The sequence below is a fragment of the Stigmatopora argus genome, chromosome 19, assembly GCF_051989625.1.
Source record: "Stigmatopora argus isolate UIUO_Sarg chromosome 19, RoL_Sarg_1.0, whole genome shotgun sequence".
NCBI classification, from domain to species: domain Eukaryota; kingdom Metazoa; phylum Chordata; class Actinopteri; order Syngnathiformes; family Syngnathidae; genus Stigmatopora; species Stigmatopora argus.
This window is the reverse complement of record NC_135405.1, coordinates 13,486,196-13,502,422: the sequence shown is the minus strand read 5'-3', so window position 1 is coordinate 13,502,422 and position 16,227 is coordinate 13,486,196. Positions and strand designations below refer to the sequence as shown.

Here is a 16,227-nt window from a genome sequence, read left to right as displayed (position 1 = left end):
GTAGGAAGAGCCGAGAACGGGTGGTGGGCGGAGGGTTAGGGGGGGGGGGGGGTCATACATGACGCCACTACTGACTTTATCTGTCTTATTTGACTTCCTCTCGGTTTGAAATTAACTCCGGTTCTTTTCGCAACTTAACCGCTGGGACGCTAATTGTACCAAGACGACGACGTCGTCGTCCTCCCCAAACACGGACGCCGAATTGGCCTCGTGTCGACTCGGCCTTGACTCCTCCTCTGCTTTTAAAAGTTATCCCCGTCTCCCTCTCCGGCTTTAAAAGTTGTCCCCGTCTTCAACGTCACATCTTTCGAACCTCCTATGTGCTTTTTGGCTTGGACCGAGCGACTAAACCACGAACCAAACAGTTCACCATGAGCGGGGAGCCAGAGGAGAAGAAGCCCGTCGACGAGCGCCGTGACCCGGACGCGGACGCCCAGCAGGGGTCGGGAGAAGAACCGGAGAGGAACCCCCCGCAGCTGGCCAATCCCAGCGAGCCCGATTTGGGCGACAAAGTGTGGGAGACGCGCTTGTACAGACGCCGTTGGGTCACGGTCCTCCTGTTCAGCTCCTACTCGCTGTGCAACTCGTACCAGTGGATCCAGTACGGCATCATCAGCAACATCTTCATGAAGTTCTACTCCGTGGACGCCTTCACCATCGACTGGATGTCCATGATCTACATGCTGACCTACATCCCCTTCATCTTCCCTGTCACGTGGCTGTTGGACAAGAAGGGTCTGCGGACGGTGGCCTTGGCCGCCACGGCGCTCAACTGCGCCGGGACTTGGTTGAAGGTGGCCAGCGTCCAGCGCCACCTGTTCGCCGTCACCTTCCTGGGACAGTTCTGCTGCTCCCTGGCGCAGGTCTTCATCCTGGGAATGCCGTCCAGGATCGCCTCTGTGTGGTTCGGCGCCAATGAGGTGTCCACGGCGTGCTCCATCGGGGTCTTCGGGAACCAGGTGAGTCAGACCTTCGTCTTTTTGGTACCCGGTATTTATCAGGGGGAGAAAAAAAATGCTATTTTTAGATCTATCCTTCAAGCTGACATAGAAGTTAAGAGAAAATGACATAACCTTGCCGCATAAAGTTCTTAAATAAATATAAAAAGACATTAAATTGCCCCTATATTTACATGTAAAAAAAATAACAAGGGAATCTTTTTTACGAAGCTCAAAAATCGACATTCAGTGAAACAATTCAAAGTTCAAGCGCACACTAAGTCATTCTCTTACAATCAATGCGCTTATGGACCGCCCACCCATTGGCCATTTTCCCAAATTGAACCCTCGAGTGGCGTCTTTTTCGCACCTTGTGACACCCTGAAGGCATTTAGCACGCCACGGGAAGACGCCTCGCCTTCCGAGCCGGGCGCTCCCGCCATGAGGATGTTTTCGGAAAGCCGGCGCGGAAATCCCGCCGCCGCCGTGAGAATCTACCGCCGGCGCTGGACCATGTTGTTGTTGTTCGCCGCCGTCTCGGCCAGCAACGCCTCCATGTGGCTTCAGTTCGGGGTCATCGGGAACATCTTCGCCAAATTCTACCGGGTGGACGACGCGGCGGTCGACCGACTGGCCTCGCTCTACCTGCTGGCGTACGTCCCGCTGATCCTGCCCGTCCTTCGCCTGCTGGACCGGCGCGGCGTGCGGGACGTCCTGCTGGCCGGCTCCGCCTTCAACTGCGCCGGCGCCTGGGCCAAGGCGGCCGCCGCCCGGCCGCATTTGTTTTGGCTGGCTTTTTCGGGGCAGTCGTTGTGCGCGGCGGCCGCCGCCTTCGTGCTGGGGATCCCCTCCTACTTGGCCGCCGTGTGGTTCGGCGAGGAGGAGGTCTCCACCGCTTGTTGCCTCGGCGTTCTGGGGAATCAGGTGGGACCTGGTCTCGCCCTCGGCCGGAGGAATTCCGAGTCCAGTTTTTTTTTGCGCCCGCGTGCCAACTTCTTGTCGGAGCGCTGATAAATCTAGTGGCGTCCTGTCGACCGCCGTCAAAAAAAATTCTATTGTACGAGTCTTAAGACTGCCTTGAAATAGTTTGGTTTTTCATTTTTAAATCGGAACAACATCAAAAAAGGAAACTAAAATTTGTTTGTTTTTGTATTTTTTCCAAAATGACATCTTCAATCAAAATTAAAATGGCCATATTTTTCCATACTTTGTTTTTAATATTTATTTACTCAAAATGGATTAAACATATTACAGCACAAAAATAAAAAAATAGGAAACAATACTTTTTTATTATGAAAATAAACAAATCATGAATGAATGGGCTCAGAAATAAAAACAATTGGACTTATTTGGACACAATTCCTTTTTCATTATTAAAATAAATAATGGGCTCAGAAAAAAGCAAGGGAACGTCTTTATTGGTGCTAAAATAGCTGATTTTTTTTAAAAAAAATTATCCTCAGTTGGGAATCGCCATCGGCTTTCTGGTCCCGCCCATCCTGGTGCCCAACGTGGACGACATGGACGAGCTGGCGCACCACATCAGCGTCATGTTCTACATCACGGCGGGCGTGGCCACATTCCTCTTCGTGCTCGTCGTCATCGGTAAGCTTGAAATGAGATAAAAACTTTTTTTTTTGGTAAAAAGTCGAGATATCGCAAACTGCACCAGAGGATTTATCTTGAATAAGATTATGTAAGGAGGGAGAGTGCTTGCTAAGAATGCAGTATTTATCAAAACAAAAGAATGTTTGTCCAGGCCTCCCATAGTGGTGCCATTCTTCTCACGTTCTCACTCATTAAACATTCCTTCCTCGAGGAAAAAAAAACCCACGGGGTTCATCCATCCTACGTGGTTCTATTCAGAAGCGAGTAGAGTCCACAATCATTTTACTCCAGTAAATCTCAGTCTGCCTCAACACGTTATTTCTTAGTACAAGCCCAAGTTGTCAAACGTCAAAAATCATATTTCCAGCAAAGTGATTCACGTTGTGGTTTAAGCTAACGCGCAAATTGGAGAAAGTTTCGTTGAAGATGAAGTGAGCGGGCCCCTTTCAAAATAATTATAATCATTAATAATAAATAATTACATTTGGAAAAAGTTCAAAACGTATTTAGGACATGTCCTTGCATTCTGAAATGAATTGTCACGGTAAGTTAAAATGGCCAACCAAAAAGGAAAACTTTCAACATTTAAAAAAAAAAAACACTTTAAAAAATGTTTTTAAAAAGTTTCTAAATGTTCATCGTTTTGATAGAAAATAAGAATTTCGAAGTTTGGTGTAGTAAACTACGGAAGATTGCTATTATTTAGCAGCTTTGGTACTGGTGTACGTGGGCCCCTTCTGATACCGGCTGGCATGGCCCGGGCGCTCCAAGTTCTGGGTTTAGCCTGGGGCCTCGGTGCAAGACTTGCACAATCCCAGTATGTCTTTTGAGTATTTTTGTTTGTTGACCTTTCACTCAGAAAACGTGTGGCCTGGCCGCCCTGGAGGCTCAAGAGCAAGCGGGCGCTCGCGTCACGTCACGTCCAAACGCCATCGTCTTTCACGCCAGCGTGCTTGCGCTCCTTCTCTTGTTTTCGTCTCTCTCTACTCTTGATTTTTATTGTATTTTATCGCTAATGTGGAAGTCATAACAGAGAGAAACATTTTTTTTTCTATCCGCATAAAACAAAAACAGACCAAGAATGTTTGTTTGCGCCGTCAACAAAGGTTTCTGGTTTAAGCAAGTTTGCAGAAGCTAGTGTTTCGATTGCTTTATTCCTAAGAAGCAAATATTTAAGTGTCATTTGTTTCCAACCTTATTGACCGATTTGCATTTTTTTTTTAAATTGCCAATGCGCCCCTTGTATGGCTTTGGATATCTTGGTTGAAATTGGGTCAAATTCTTTTTCCCTGCTTATTAATCCATTTTTGAGTAATTTCTTGTTTTTTTGCATGGCTAGTCTTTCAGGAAGGTCCCGAGCTCCCCCCGACCCAAGCCCAGGCCACGGCTCGCAATATCCCGCCCGAGGACTACTCCTACACGGCCTCCATTTTGCGGCTTCTCCGCAACAAGCCCTTCATCCTCCTCATCGTCACCTACGGTACCATTTCTCACAAGATTTCAGCTCTTAACTACAAAAAAAATGGCCACCTAACTAACAAAATCATTCAATCTTGAACCAAACAAACGGAAATAACAAAACTTTAATCTCCAATATCGTTTGTGCTGTCGGCCCCAAAAACAAACATTTTCTCGCAAAGTCATCTGTCCAAAAAATGAATTTGAATGATTTTTATGGACCTTTCGCAGTCCCAAAAATGATTTTACAGTCCAGGGCGACGGTATCTTATCTCTCCATCTCGTAAAAAGTTATTAGTAATCGTAAGTGGATGGACAAACGGATGTGTTAGCATTGGTCCAAAGTTTGTTGACAGTCGGCCAATGATTAACCCACCTTACGCGGTAGCGCCTCTCGTCCGCGTGACCTTTCACGCCCCTTTAGAAATGACATTTTCTGTCATTGATAACCACAGAAATATGAAAATATTGATATTTGAATGGCATTTACATTCCATTTGCCATGGATTGGATTGGATAAATTCATCCCGTATTCGGGAAATTTAGATGATTAGACAGAACAACAAAGCAAAAGCACAAAGTACAAAGCAAATCAAAGTCAATGGGATTGCTGTGAAAAAGTTGATTTCCCCGTTTGTCTCTTCACAGGCTTGAACGTGGGATGTTTCTATGCCGTGGGCACCTTACTCAACCGGATGATCATCGAACACTACCCGGTAAGTCGTTGTCCCCCCCCGCCCCCGTCCGTTTCCTGCGTGACGAGCGTGACGGGAAGTGAAAATGGAAGTACGAAAGGGCGTCGGCGTTCCCCTCGAAAGCGACCCGGCGAGTTTTACGCGTCTCACGTGGTCACAACGACGCCGACGTAAGCGCGATCCACTTCCTCGTTCCTCGTGTTCTCGGCGACAAACGTGAAAGCTTTATCAGTATGTGTGTGTGTGTTCAGCTCGTAAAGAAACAGGTGGTCAAATTAAGTGTGTGTACACGACAGCGAACATAAAAGAGTCCTAAAACGCATGTACAAACAATAAAACAAAGTCATTTAATGACTTGTGCAACCATACTTGAAGAAATAAACATTATATATTAACTGAGATTATTACAAAAATGTCAGTTGCACAACAAAGTTGAAAAAAGGTGCGTATTGTGATGTTGTTAACTGCACATGTACTCTTCTTTTTATAATTTTTTTAATAAATACAACATCACTTTCAAAGGAATGAAAGTGTTGACTGACCCTTCAGAATAAAGTCATAATTATGGATATAAAGGTTAAGAGTTATGAGAATAAATTGTATTTTGTTTACACTGAAATATACAGTATTACAAAGTGCTCATTTTAAGTTATCGTTTGAAAAGTTTAGCTGTAACGTTGATATTTTTTTATAGAGCAACAGTCTCAACATCTACGTTACAAATATACTTATTAGCATATCATATTTGATTTAAAATTAAATGTATTTAATGCCGTCAATTTCTCCCCTCTTTTTTCTTCTATGCTAAGCTAGCTTTCAAATCTTGTGTTATTTCTATTTCTTTTAATATTTCCAAATAAACCACCCTAAGACTTGGCGTCTTTTATTTTTTAGGGCGAAGAAGTGAACGCGGGCAGAATCGGGCTGACCATCGTCATCGCCGGCATGGTGGGCTCCCTCATTTGCGGCCTGTGGTTGGACCGCACCAAAACCTACAAGTGAGTGCCCCCTTCAGCCTGCCGTGGAAATAGAACGGCCGTCATCGGTCAAGTCACCAACGTAGGCTTCATAAAAGGATGAATTTGGCCTTATTTTTCTATTTTAATTCCTAATGTTTGTTTTCGGGAGAAATACGGAACCTTCCCCCAAAAATGCAATCTATATTCCAATGCCAAATGTATCATTTTGCATTCTTTAACTTGATTTGGAGTCCCAAAAATATGGTTTATAAAAGCCCCATTCAGTACAAAAGCTTTTAAATACTGGATTTTGGTGCCCTGAGAACCCAAACAAAAGGTCGGAGAATGCGGCGTTTGTTGACTTTTCTTTGCACGCCAAGGATTTTTTTTCCAATTGTTTATGCAGGTGTCGCTTTTGGCGGGGCGGGATTTAGCCCCCCAGTTGTTGTTTACAGCCGACATTATTGTGCTACAAATGCTACAGAGCGGAGCGCATTTTTTTTATCCAGAGTTTATGTTTGCTTGTCTTTCGGTTTGCAAGTTCAAGGTTGTCACCTGTGTGCTTTTTTGGTTGTTTTCTTTTTTTCAGGCAGACCACCCTGGTGGTTTATTTAATGTCTCTGGTGGGGATGATCGTGTACGCCGCCACGCTCGACCTGGGGCACCTTTGGGTGGTCTTCATCACCGCCGCGGTTCTCGGGTACGCCACCTTGTTCTTGTGGATTCAGACATGATGCTTGCTTGCACAATGCTCAAAATGAACATGTGAGAATGTTAGGAAAATGAATTTCTTTTTCTATTTGGCTGTGTGGCTGTTTAGGTTCTTCATGACGGGTTACCTGCCGCTGGGTTTTGAGTACGCCGTGGAGTTGACGTACCCCGAATCGGAGGGAACGTCTTCTGGATTGCTCAATTGCTCTGCTCAGGTAGAAAAATTAACTAAAGATTTGATGTGAAAATAACAAAAAGTCATGTTCTAAAGCAATTTGGATTTTTCTAGGATTTATGACATTGCTTTTTCAAATGACAGTTTATAAAAAAATATATGAATATATTCTCCACGTGAATTGTTGATGAAATAACTCATTTCTATACAAATCCCAATTTACATTGGTGTTACACCCTGCATTTAATCTTAAAACACAGGGAGAAATAATCACAACAGTGATACGTTGTTATTCCTTCAATCCAACTTTACTGTAATGACTAAAAATCTCCCGTGCCTCAAGCTATGTGCTAAGACATCAATAATCGAATACCGATATTCTTTAACATGCCACACACTTGCCATCTGGATCAAAGGATCAACAATCGAACACCGATAAACACGTCAATCCAAACTCGTACATTCTCAACATGCAATCGTTAATAAATCAAACACTCTAGCATGTCACATTGGCAATATTTAGACTTTATTTTCCTGATACTACAGCTTTTTGTTTGCACATTTCTACCCTTTCCATTAGCACCGTGCCTATAAATAATATTTTTCCTTGTTGCAGGTGTTTGGCATCATCTTCACCATCTGCCAAGGCCAGATCATTGATACATTCGGAACGCTGCCGGGCAACATCTTCCTCTGCGTTTTTCTCCTGGTGGGAACCATCATGACCGGTGAGAGGAATCCTTTCACCACTAAAATCACTTCATTGGTTGCCCACGACATGCCAAAGACGTCCAATCCAACAACAGGCAAACAAATGAGCCCCTTAAATTGTTAGTTGAGCCATTTATGAACATCTTGCCACTGGACAAGTAGGCCTTTAAGTCACTTTTAGTGCAAGAAAAACACTTTGAGTCAACTCTTGAGTTGTTTAGTTACAAAGGTCACCAATTGGAGTCCAAATGCGGGTTAATGATTTGCGCGTCTTACCGTTGTGGACTGTTTATTTATTTATTTTTTTGTCCCTAGTCACTTCTTGGATAAATATGTTTACAAATGTGCTTTTCATTGTCCGACAGGCTGCATCAAGTCGGACTTGAGACGGCAGAAAGCTAACGCGTTAGCCAAAACGAAAGTAAGTAGTAGTTTTTTTTGTTGGGTGTTCCCCTCGCATGCAAATGTCTTCCTCGAAATGAAATGACAAATCGCAGCCAATCAAGCTGGTGAAAAAGATCAACATGATTCATTTCATTTTCTGCAAAAATAAAACAAAATTTAAAAAAGCGTACGGCGTCCTGAAAACCAAGTTGCCACAGCGACCTGACTGTAATTTTAGGCAGAGGCGGCGAGGGCGGGACCCGACTACGGCGCCACGGCGTTGCTTTCCACGTCGCGGACGCCCATGGCTATATTGGCGCTCCCTCCAAAAATCACAGCGCCGCCTACAGACACCCCGAGGTAATAATGAATGGCACGCTTACCGCTCCGCCCCGGCCTTTTCCTTTTCGCCGCTTCCTGTCGCAAATGATTGGCTTAAAGTGCGTTTGATTCATTCAAGTGATTCCCTCGCTGTGGCCGCCGTCCAAAAGCCGTGATGTCATTTACGACACGCGCTGTATTATTCATTCATTATCGGGGAATCGGTATTTTTGTACTTCTCTTTGCCGCCACAGGAGGGCGACAGGGCACACTAACACTGGCGTTCAAACTTGAGTAGGGAAATGAGAAAAAAAGAGGATAAATACCACTCCTATTTTTTTATTATTAGCATATATTTATAAAACCCGGCTGGATTTTTTGTAAATTTTAGTCACTAATCGATATATTTTTAGAGAATTTGAATACCTTTTTATTTATTTGTCATTTAAAACAAATCCATTATCATATTTTGGGGTGTATGTGTGTATTTATATATTTGTATAATTTGTAATCATGGGATTATTTATTTTTTTTTAATGACAAAATAGAGAAAAAATGTAATAAAATATCCTTTCAGAAAAAAATATATACATTTAAAATTGATAACCAAGGATTGGGGTCAAAAATGAAAAAGTTAAGATTGAAAAAAGCTTCCTATTTTTGCTAAATCAAATTGAGAAAGTGAATTAAAATACACAAAAATCATAAATGATCATAAAATCGAAATAACAATGACGTATTATGCAATGTAACTTAATCCGACGCAACAATAGACGCCGACCGTTTGAAACGGGAGGGTCGGCAGCAAATGAACATTGGTTCATGTCGCCGTAATCGGCGGGATAAATCCAAGTAACCGGATTGTTTTTGTTTGTGGTTGCGCAGGGACCGGCCCACAGCCCCCGAGTGAGCGCGCCGTCCACACCCGCCGTCATCGTCCAACAATTCAAGTTTTAAACCCACGGAAAACTTACAAACGACCGCCAAGAGCGCCGCCGATACACGATATCGCGTCCTGTCATAATCATTTATTCCGAGGCCAATGAATTCCAATCCCTCGTCGAGTATGATCTTTTTTTTTTACCAGCAAAAGTGTTGAAACAATGGATTGATGATCTCAATCAAAATGTATTTTGGACTAAATTAAGCCTGATTTGTTATGTACACATATTTAGACATGAATGTATATTTGTCATACCCATGTTTATACTGGATATAAAAAACAATGGAAAAAGACCTTGACTCTTGTTTTTTTTTCCCCCTTACAGAACCTGATTGCACCGCTTCTTTTGGCCACCAGGTGGCATCGTTGCTTTAAAGCTACTTTTCATCCAACAAGGCTTCAGTGGTAATTAATACTTTCTTACATTTATTGATATTAGTCTTTTTGTTAAGTGTAACGGACTATTAGGTATTTTAGAGAGTACCATTTAAGTCAAGGGTGTCAAATTTATCTTTGCCACATTGCATATATATATATATATATATATATATATATATATATATATATATATATATATATATATATATATATATATATATATATATTTAAATGAAATATATATCAATTATTCCCTCATGTTTATTTCCATTAAAAATAAATAACTTAAATAAAAGGAATCAACCGTTTCATTAAAAACTACATTAAAATAGTATTATCATTTTCCGTTCAGAAAGGATAAACTAAATATTTTTCCCTTTGGTTTTATTCAAATCTCTTTGTTTTGAATTTAAATGAATACTGGAACAACTAACCTGAACTTTGAGTTTGATACCCATGGCTTCCACTAAAACGCACTCACTTATTAAATATCCCCATTTTTATGTCTGCCTACTTTATCTTTGTACAGTTCAGTGTGTTTTCCCCAAAACAAAGCTTCAATGTTTCCCATCCCTGCGCAAATTTTGGAACCTCGCGCCGTCCGACCGCACTCTTAAATCCAAAGTTTAGCCGAGAAAACTCAAAGGTCTCGTGAAAGGAGTCATTTACGAGTCAAGCGAGGCACAACTATGGGCTCTGCCCTCCCACTTTTACGGTAATATGCTCTTGACTTCTGGTTGTTGCAGCGGAAAGCAAAACACCACGAGCAGATGGCGTCGCCGACACGTTGTCAGATGTGGCGGCGTTCAAAAGGAATGGCCGCCACTCCCCGCCCATTTCCAACGGGGTTAATGATGCGTGCGTCCGCTCTGCTCGTCGAACATCAGCTCCCGAAAATCCGATTCTAAAAAGTACGACGGCACCATTTTAAATCCCATGTTTATTTTACCCACGATAACTCCCCTATAAGTTGGAATAGTCCAAAAAACACATTCACAAGTAGTAGCACACTCACTCACTAGTATTAAATAAGCATTTAAAGCACAGGTGTCAAAGTGGTGGCCAGGGGGCCAAATCTGCCCCGCCGCATCATTTTTTCGGGCCCGAGAAAGCAAATCTAAAAAGAAATATATAAAAATATTTTCTATTTTCCACTTTAATATGGAACATAATTAAAGAAAAATGTGGTTTCCTTTTCAAATGAAATAAAACTGAATATTTAGGGCTTTTGACCCAGTTCTTTTAATCCAATTAAAAAAAAAAAATCTAAATATTCTATATTCTATCTAAAATGGTCCGGCCCACGTGAAATCAAGTTGACGTTAATGCGGCCCGCAAACCAACCTGATTTTGACACCCTTGATTTAAAGAGAAGTAGAAATGATCAAACCTAGCCATTTCTTTACTAAAACACTGTAATCGATCTAAATTATTATTATATCACCACCTCTAGTTCATTCTATGTATGTGTTGCAAAAATATACCATAACTGACCTGTAGTGTGAATGTAGTGTAGTGTTGTCTCAGCTAAAGTATTTAGAAAAGTCTTGTTTATAGTCCAGAAAACACGGTAAGTCATTTTATGATTATTATTTATTTTTTTGGTGTTGTAGAATGTGTAGGGGAATTTTGAGTAAAGTGTGATTTATGGTGCCGTATAGGGGAGACGTGTTCAAAGGTGCGAGGGTTAGAAACAACATATTTGTTTGTGTACGCGCTGCAGTCAACGGGGGTGACGTGGGTAAAGCCCAGACCAGGTCGAGGGTGTCGGACGGATGTTTGCGCTTCGTAAAATGTGCCACGGGGGAAAAGTTGGGTATTTCTGAGCAAGTAAGTTATTTGGACAACAACGTTGGGGATGTTCAGGAATTGATTAGGATTTTTTGGGGGGAGAAAATACTGTATTTCAGGGCCATTTTTTGGGCGACGTCTCGACTCGGCAGACTAAAGTTAGTTGGACGCGCCCGCCGTCGAGATGAACTTCTTCTGTAAATCCCCCCGTCCGTCCGTCCATCCGTCGTGACGTCAAACTCTTCGCCGCTCTCCGACTCGTATCGCGGAGCGGGATTTGCCAGGAAATGAGGGTCTCGCGGGGGGTGTCTGATTTCCCGCAGAGCGTCGTTGCGGGAAACCGCGTCTTTCACCGTAGACGTTACGAACGCCATTGGCGTCACGCCACGTCCGTTTTTCTTCTTGACGCTCGCATCCGGTCCGGATTGGACTCTGTCTAAAACCCGCTTTCTTTCTCCTTCTTTTTTCAGTCTTGAAAGCAAAATGAATGCTATCATTTAACTGAAGCTAACTAAAGTAGCACCCGTCGCCGCCGCCTTTTGACAGAAACCGAGCCAGCACCTGAAAACACAAAAAGCGCCGCTTAGCCTGTCGGGAATGCGGGAGACAATCGTGGGAGGATTAGCAGTCAACACCGATGTCCGCGGGGCCAACCCCAGATTTCAGGCGGCGTTTTGCGCCTGACGGGAGACGGCGAAAGATAACGCGCCAGGGCCTAAGCCGTAGCCGGCCGGCTTTGGCGCTCCCTTAAATGGGACGCTTGTCAACGAGGGGGTGGCGGCTTCAAATACTTGTCCAAATTCCAAAAGAGGGGAAAATAATTAATAATTTGAGTCATAATTCCAAGGTTATAGCACGCTCCAATTTGCAATGGGGGATGGATGCAGTGACCCTTTTGACCTCTGCTCTCTGGAGCTTTCAAAGCCGAGCCGTGTTAGCCAATCGATAGCACTCGGGCCATCGGTCGGCATCGGTCAAAAGGGGCGGGTTTTGTAGCAAATGGCGTGCTTGGAGGCCTGAGGTCGTAAAGTTGTCGTGGGTCCGATAAAGTCATGCCAGGAAAAATTGTGGTATAATGGTAATATTAAGTGGAAGGTTGAAAAAGTTGCAATGTCACCAGACTAAAGTTGAAGTAGTACAAGTCGTATGTTGAAATACAATGTACGTCGCCGGCCTCCGCAAAGTCAAACAGGTCTTTTACCGGAGCGCCAGTTCACTCGGCAGACCTCCCATTGGTTTGTTTAAGTCTTCGGCCCCGACCGTTTACATATTTGCTCCGCCTTTTCCACTAATGCTATAGTGGAGCGCCGCGTGGGCGTCACGCCAGATTCGAGCCAGCGTGTCCCCATGAAAGTAGCGAAGTAGGTGGCTAAAGCGTTCGCTCGCGTAGACACTCCGGTAGGGAATGTGCTTAGGGAGTAGCGCTAGCTAGCGTTTCCCAGTTAGTGATTTAAAAAAAATATATATATATTATTATTAGCGCTGGCTCCAAATCGTTTGTTGACGGAAGTAATATCCATTTTCTATGCTAAAAGAATGAGCCAAAAGCAGGAAAAATGTCCCAAAAAATTTCTTCCTTTTAATTCTTAGAATGTATATTAAATTTAGAGACATTGATCCGTTTTACTGCTTTGATTTCGGCTTTCATGAATAATCATGACATGATATTTGAAATAATTGATATTTTTGTCACTGTATTGAGATAAATGTGAACATTACATTAGTGTGTAGAACCTTTTATAAATTAATGTAGAAAAAAATGACTTTATTGACTTAGAAATAATAATAACAGGAATACTTGACTGTTTAACCTTTTAATGCTTGATGTAAAATTTGACTTAAACAATAAGTTTATACTAAACGTAACCTCACGAAACCTTCGGCTCGTCTTCAATTTCACGTTAAAGTTCGTACCAAAAAAAACAAAGGTGGTCTGTCCGTCCCGTCTCCTCAGCTGCATTTGCACGATTTGACGATCATGTTGGAGAGCTGCTCCACTTTGGGGGTCCGTCCCGAGTAGTAGAGGATGGTGAGGGGCTCCAGCTCTTGGGGCACGCAGCACGGGGAGGGTGACGCTTCGGGGTTCAGCGTGTTGTACAGGCTCAGCAACTGCAAAAGCCACCGCTATCAAACTCAATTTGCCACGTCATTAGCTTGGAAGGTAGCCGCGAGCGACGCCGTGGGTCCCTTACCGAGCTGTGCGGGGTGTCGGAGCTCCTCAAGTAGGGGCACGGCCCCGAACAGTAGTTGGCGTCGTAACCGCTGGGCTCGTGGATCCACTTCCAGTCCAGGTCGCGGCGGAAGTCGATGTGCAAGCGGCGAACGCAGCAGCTCTCCTCGGCGTTCCTGTCCAACGCGTCGCCAATCTCTCGATTTATTGATTTCTTTATTGATCTATTTGGCGCCGGTTCTTACGAGAAGCAGTAGTTGGTGTCTAGCGCTCGTTTGCGTCGATGCGAGGACTCGGGATCCAGCCGATGGGGCGGGATCATCATGAGGATCAAGTGGGGGGCGTCATGGTCCTTGTTCCTCTTCAGGCGGCCCAGGTCTAAGCGACTCTGCTCGCCGCTGCCGCTGTCCTCGCCTTTAGTCCAAGCGAGAGCGTTGCTTAGCTAGCTGGCTTTTTCGTCTCCGGGGAGGACGTTACCTTTGAACTTGACGTCCAGGACCTCGTCGTCGTCGTCCGGGATGTCGCCGTTGGGGGCGAAGGAGCCGCAGGGACAGTGCACGCTCAATTCCAAGCCCAGGTTACGCCCTGGCGTGGGGAGAGTGGCGCTGATTTTGTAGCGGAGATTATTTTGAGCTTGTCCTCACTGACCTGGGCTCAGCAGCCATTCCCGCACCGTGTCGGTCACGTCGAAGGAAAGCCATTCGGCTGCGCCTTTGGTGGCCACGTTCTTGGCGCCCACGTGCCGTTGCTTCTTCACGTGTTCGTTTGGGCGAATGATCTAGAAACAGCGTGGCGAGGGCTCGTCAAAGATAATCACGTGATTGCATTGTACCCGTTAGAATTTGTGTATTTTTGGGTCTCGTGGTCAAGCAATAGCTTAGCTTAAATCTGACGCTGGAAGCTATTTGACTTTTGAGGAGTACTTTTACTAGTAGTACTATTGTGGCTTGTTTGTTAGCTTAGCTAGCTAGTTTTCACCGTAACAGTACCTTCACGCACCTGGTAGAGTTCAACGCGCTGTCGCTCGCGCCTGGCGTCGGGGTTGGGAACCCGCAGGGCTCGGAATTCGGCCCGGAACAGGTTGCTGGCGTTCCTTTCCATGGCCGACACGTTGAAGCGGAACACTTTGGACGTCGAGCTCTTGGGGCAGTAGGACAGGTCGTCTGCAAAAGCGTGGCTGGGAATTAGTATCTTGCCGTGCGTGGGCGCTAGTTGACAGTCATGTGGGAAAGGTCGGGTGCGTTCGTGACCGGAAGGGAAGTCACGCCATCTGTGTGGTCCGGCCGGCCTTTCGTGGCAGGAAATTGGAAAATCTGGGATCTGGGATGAGCGTGTAACGGGAGAGCCGCTTCGTTTGGGCGCACTTTGTTGCGCAATCTTTGCATGGATTTGCGGCTAATCGATGGCAAAAGTTTCCGGTCGTGTGGTTTGTATTGATTGGGGGGGGGGGGGGCAGTATTTTATAACAGCCAATACAATAGTCTATTGGAAAAAGTGCTTGTTTTACAAAAATCTTGCTGTTTCAATACCTTTGGTACTTTAATAGTTTAAGTAAATCATACTATTATTATACTACACCACTTAAAAAAGCATTTTTTTCATATTCTTAAAGCATTCGCCACACCTTTTACCAAATTGAGGCATCACAAAATATTAGAACTGACTCGGCACCCCAGCTAAAATCATTTCTAATATTTCTAACCCACACAGACATTTCAGATCCAGTTGAAAAATCCCTCTAGAAAAGTGCCGATTTCACCAAAACGCAATTTCTGCCAACTTGACGCATCACAAAATATTGCCACTCTATCTCCGAATGTCTCGGCAGCCCACTAAAAATCATTTCTAATATTTCCAATTTTTAGGCACACATTTCAGATCCGGTCCCCGTGAAGAACTGCCAATTTTTTTCTCGACTCGAGGCACAGCAAATAATAATTGGGGTATTTCCCAAGCATGTGGGACAACTCGCGTACGGCTTTTCCACTCACTGCTCTCGGAGGGCCCGTTGACCACGTCCACCTTGTAAATCTCCTTGGCGTAGTAGTCGCCGGGCCCAGCGTCGGCGCCGCACGTCTCCCGCCGCCGTCGCGCCAGGTCCTCCAGCAACTCTCGGGTGCCGTTGTAGAGCGCACGCACCTGCCGGGGGACCTTGGCGGGCCCCTGGGCTTTCGGGGGGCCGCTCAGCCTCAGCTTGCTGAGGATCTGGCCCCGGACGGCCTCCAGCCGCTTCCTCCTGACGTGGTCCGTGTCCACGGCGGCGCAGGTGGAGAGCGGGGAAGCCAGCGCGGCGCAGTGGAGGAGCAGGAGGGCTCGCAGCCCGGCTTCGCACGCCCGCATCCTCCCGGCGGGGATCCCTCAGAAAAGCCCCCGCCTGAGAAAGCCGCGCCTTTGGGGGCCCATGTAGACAAACTCGGCTTGAAAAATCAGGGAAAAGTTTACACGCATGCTTGTGTCGGCCAGCGATCTTGGTGCGAAGTGAGCTACGGGGTTTTTATTCCAGCCCGCCCGCCCGCACGCGCAATGCTGTGACGTTGTTAGAATCCCCCCCTACACACACACGTGCGCGCACGCACACACCGCTACCGCCCCCGCTAGCAGACAACCACAATGACTCAGACATGTAAGAGGAGCTTTTGTTTTTCTATTCCAAGCCGATTACTCACTTTGTTGCTATTCCTAGAGCTTGTATTTCCTGACTTTTACCTTGTTTTCCCTGGGAAAGGGACAAACTCAGATCCGGGAGGCTTGCTTAGGTTGTCTTTGGTGCCCTCCTGTGGACACTTGGGGGATATCCACGATTGGAAGAGCCTTCCGGTCATTGATGATGCAAGTGAAATGAGTCATGTGATGATTTTGCCATGTGTTTGAATCACTGTTGCTCTTGCAGGTGGCGAGACGTGCGATAACAACGTTACGAGTTGGACGCGGTGGACCGCCCTCGCACCTTGTCCGTCAGACGTCGGACATCTCGCTGAATCCAAG

The 16,227-nt window shown here is 45.1% G+C and overlaps 2 protein-coding genes across 4 annotated transcripts; one reads left to right on the top strand and one right to left on the bottom strand.

Moving 5' to 3' along the window:
* The first annotated feature begins 42 nt into the window (after nucleotides 1-42).
* flvcr2b (FLVCR choline and putative heme transporter 2b) lies at nucleotides 43-16,227 on the top strand. 3 transcript variants are annotated; one of them, XR_013296870.1, is made up of 12 exons: nucleotides 43-959; nucleotides 2,402-2,543; nucleotides 3,886-4,026; nucleotides 4,653-4,720; nucleotides 5,594-5,697; nucleotides 6,248-6,358; nucleotides 6,479-6,584; nucleotides 7,161-7,272; nucleotides 7,621-7,676; nucleotides 7,878-7,999; nucleotides 9,229-9,308; nucleotides 16,133-16,227. XR_013296870.1 is itself a non-coding variant. In XM_077587396.1 (11 exons), exons 1-11 carry the CDS (start codon nucleotides 372-374, stop codon nucleotides 8,868-8,870), a joined length of 1,575 nt encoding a protein of 524 aa, XP_077443522.1. In that variant the 5' UTR covers nucleotides 44-371; the 3' UTR covers nucleotides 8,871-9,196. The 3 variants fall into 3 exon arrangements, 2 of the variants coding, with proteins under 2 accessions (XP_077443523.1, XP_077443522.1); XM_077587396.1 differs by lacking the exons at nucleotides 9,229-9,308; nucleotides 16,133-16,227 and adding an exon at nucleotides 8,846-9,196 and having other exon boundaries at nucleotides 44-959; XM_077587397.1 differs by lacking the exons at nucleotides 7,878-7,999; nucleotides 9,229-9,308; nucleotides 16,133-16,227 and adding an exon at nucleotides 8,846-9,196.
* Nucleotides 12,630-15,704, bottom strand: LOC144064606 (transforming growth factor beta-3 proprotein-like). Its single transcript, XM_077587275.1, has 7 exons — nucleotides 15,234-15,704; nucleotides 14,242-14,405; nucleotides 13,891-14,020; nucleotides 13,720-13,827; nucleotides 13,488-13,656; nucleotides 13,265-13,418; nucleotides 12,630-13,181 (listed from the first exon to the last, which is right to left on the bottom strand). The coding sequence occupies exons 1-7, from the start codon at nucleotides 15,580-15,582 to the stop codon at nucleotides 13,023-13,025; spliced, it is 1,233 nt and encodes a 410-aa protein (XP_077443401.1). The 5' UTR covers nucleotides 15,583-15,704; the 3' UTR covers nucleotides 12,630-13,022.

What these genes read in the sequence shown, in the direction of transcription:
- flvcr2b (XM_077587396.1), top strand. Translation starts at nt 372, where the DNA reads ATGAGCGGGGAGCCAGAGGAGAAGAAGCCCGTCGACGAGCGCCGTGAC. An exon ending in GGTGGGAACCATCATGACCG is followed by an intron (nt 7,273 to 7,620) that starts GTGAGAGGAATC and finishes ATTGTCCGACAG; the next exon opens with GCTGCATCAAGTCGGACTTG. An exon ending in CCGCCTACAGACACCCCGAG is followed by an intron (nt 8,000 to 8,845) that starts GTAATAATGAAT and finishes GTGGTTGCGCAG; the next exon opens with GGACCGGCCCACAGCCCCCG.
- LOC144064606 (XM_077587275.1), bottom strand. Translation starts at nt 15,582, where the DNA reads ATGCGGGCGTGCGAAGCCGGGCTGCGAGCCCTCCTGCTCCTCCACTGC. An exon ending in AGCGCGTTGAACTCTACCAG is followed by an intron (nt 14,021 to 14,241) that starts GTGCGTGAAGGT and finishes CGCTGTTTCTAG; the next exon opens with ATCATTCGCCCAAACGAACA. An exon ending in CCGACACCCCGCACAGCTCG is followed by an intron (nt 13,182 to 13,264) that starts GTAAGGGACCCA and finishes TGGCTTTTGCAG; the next exon opens with TTGCTGAGCCTGTACAACAC.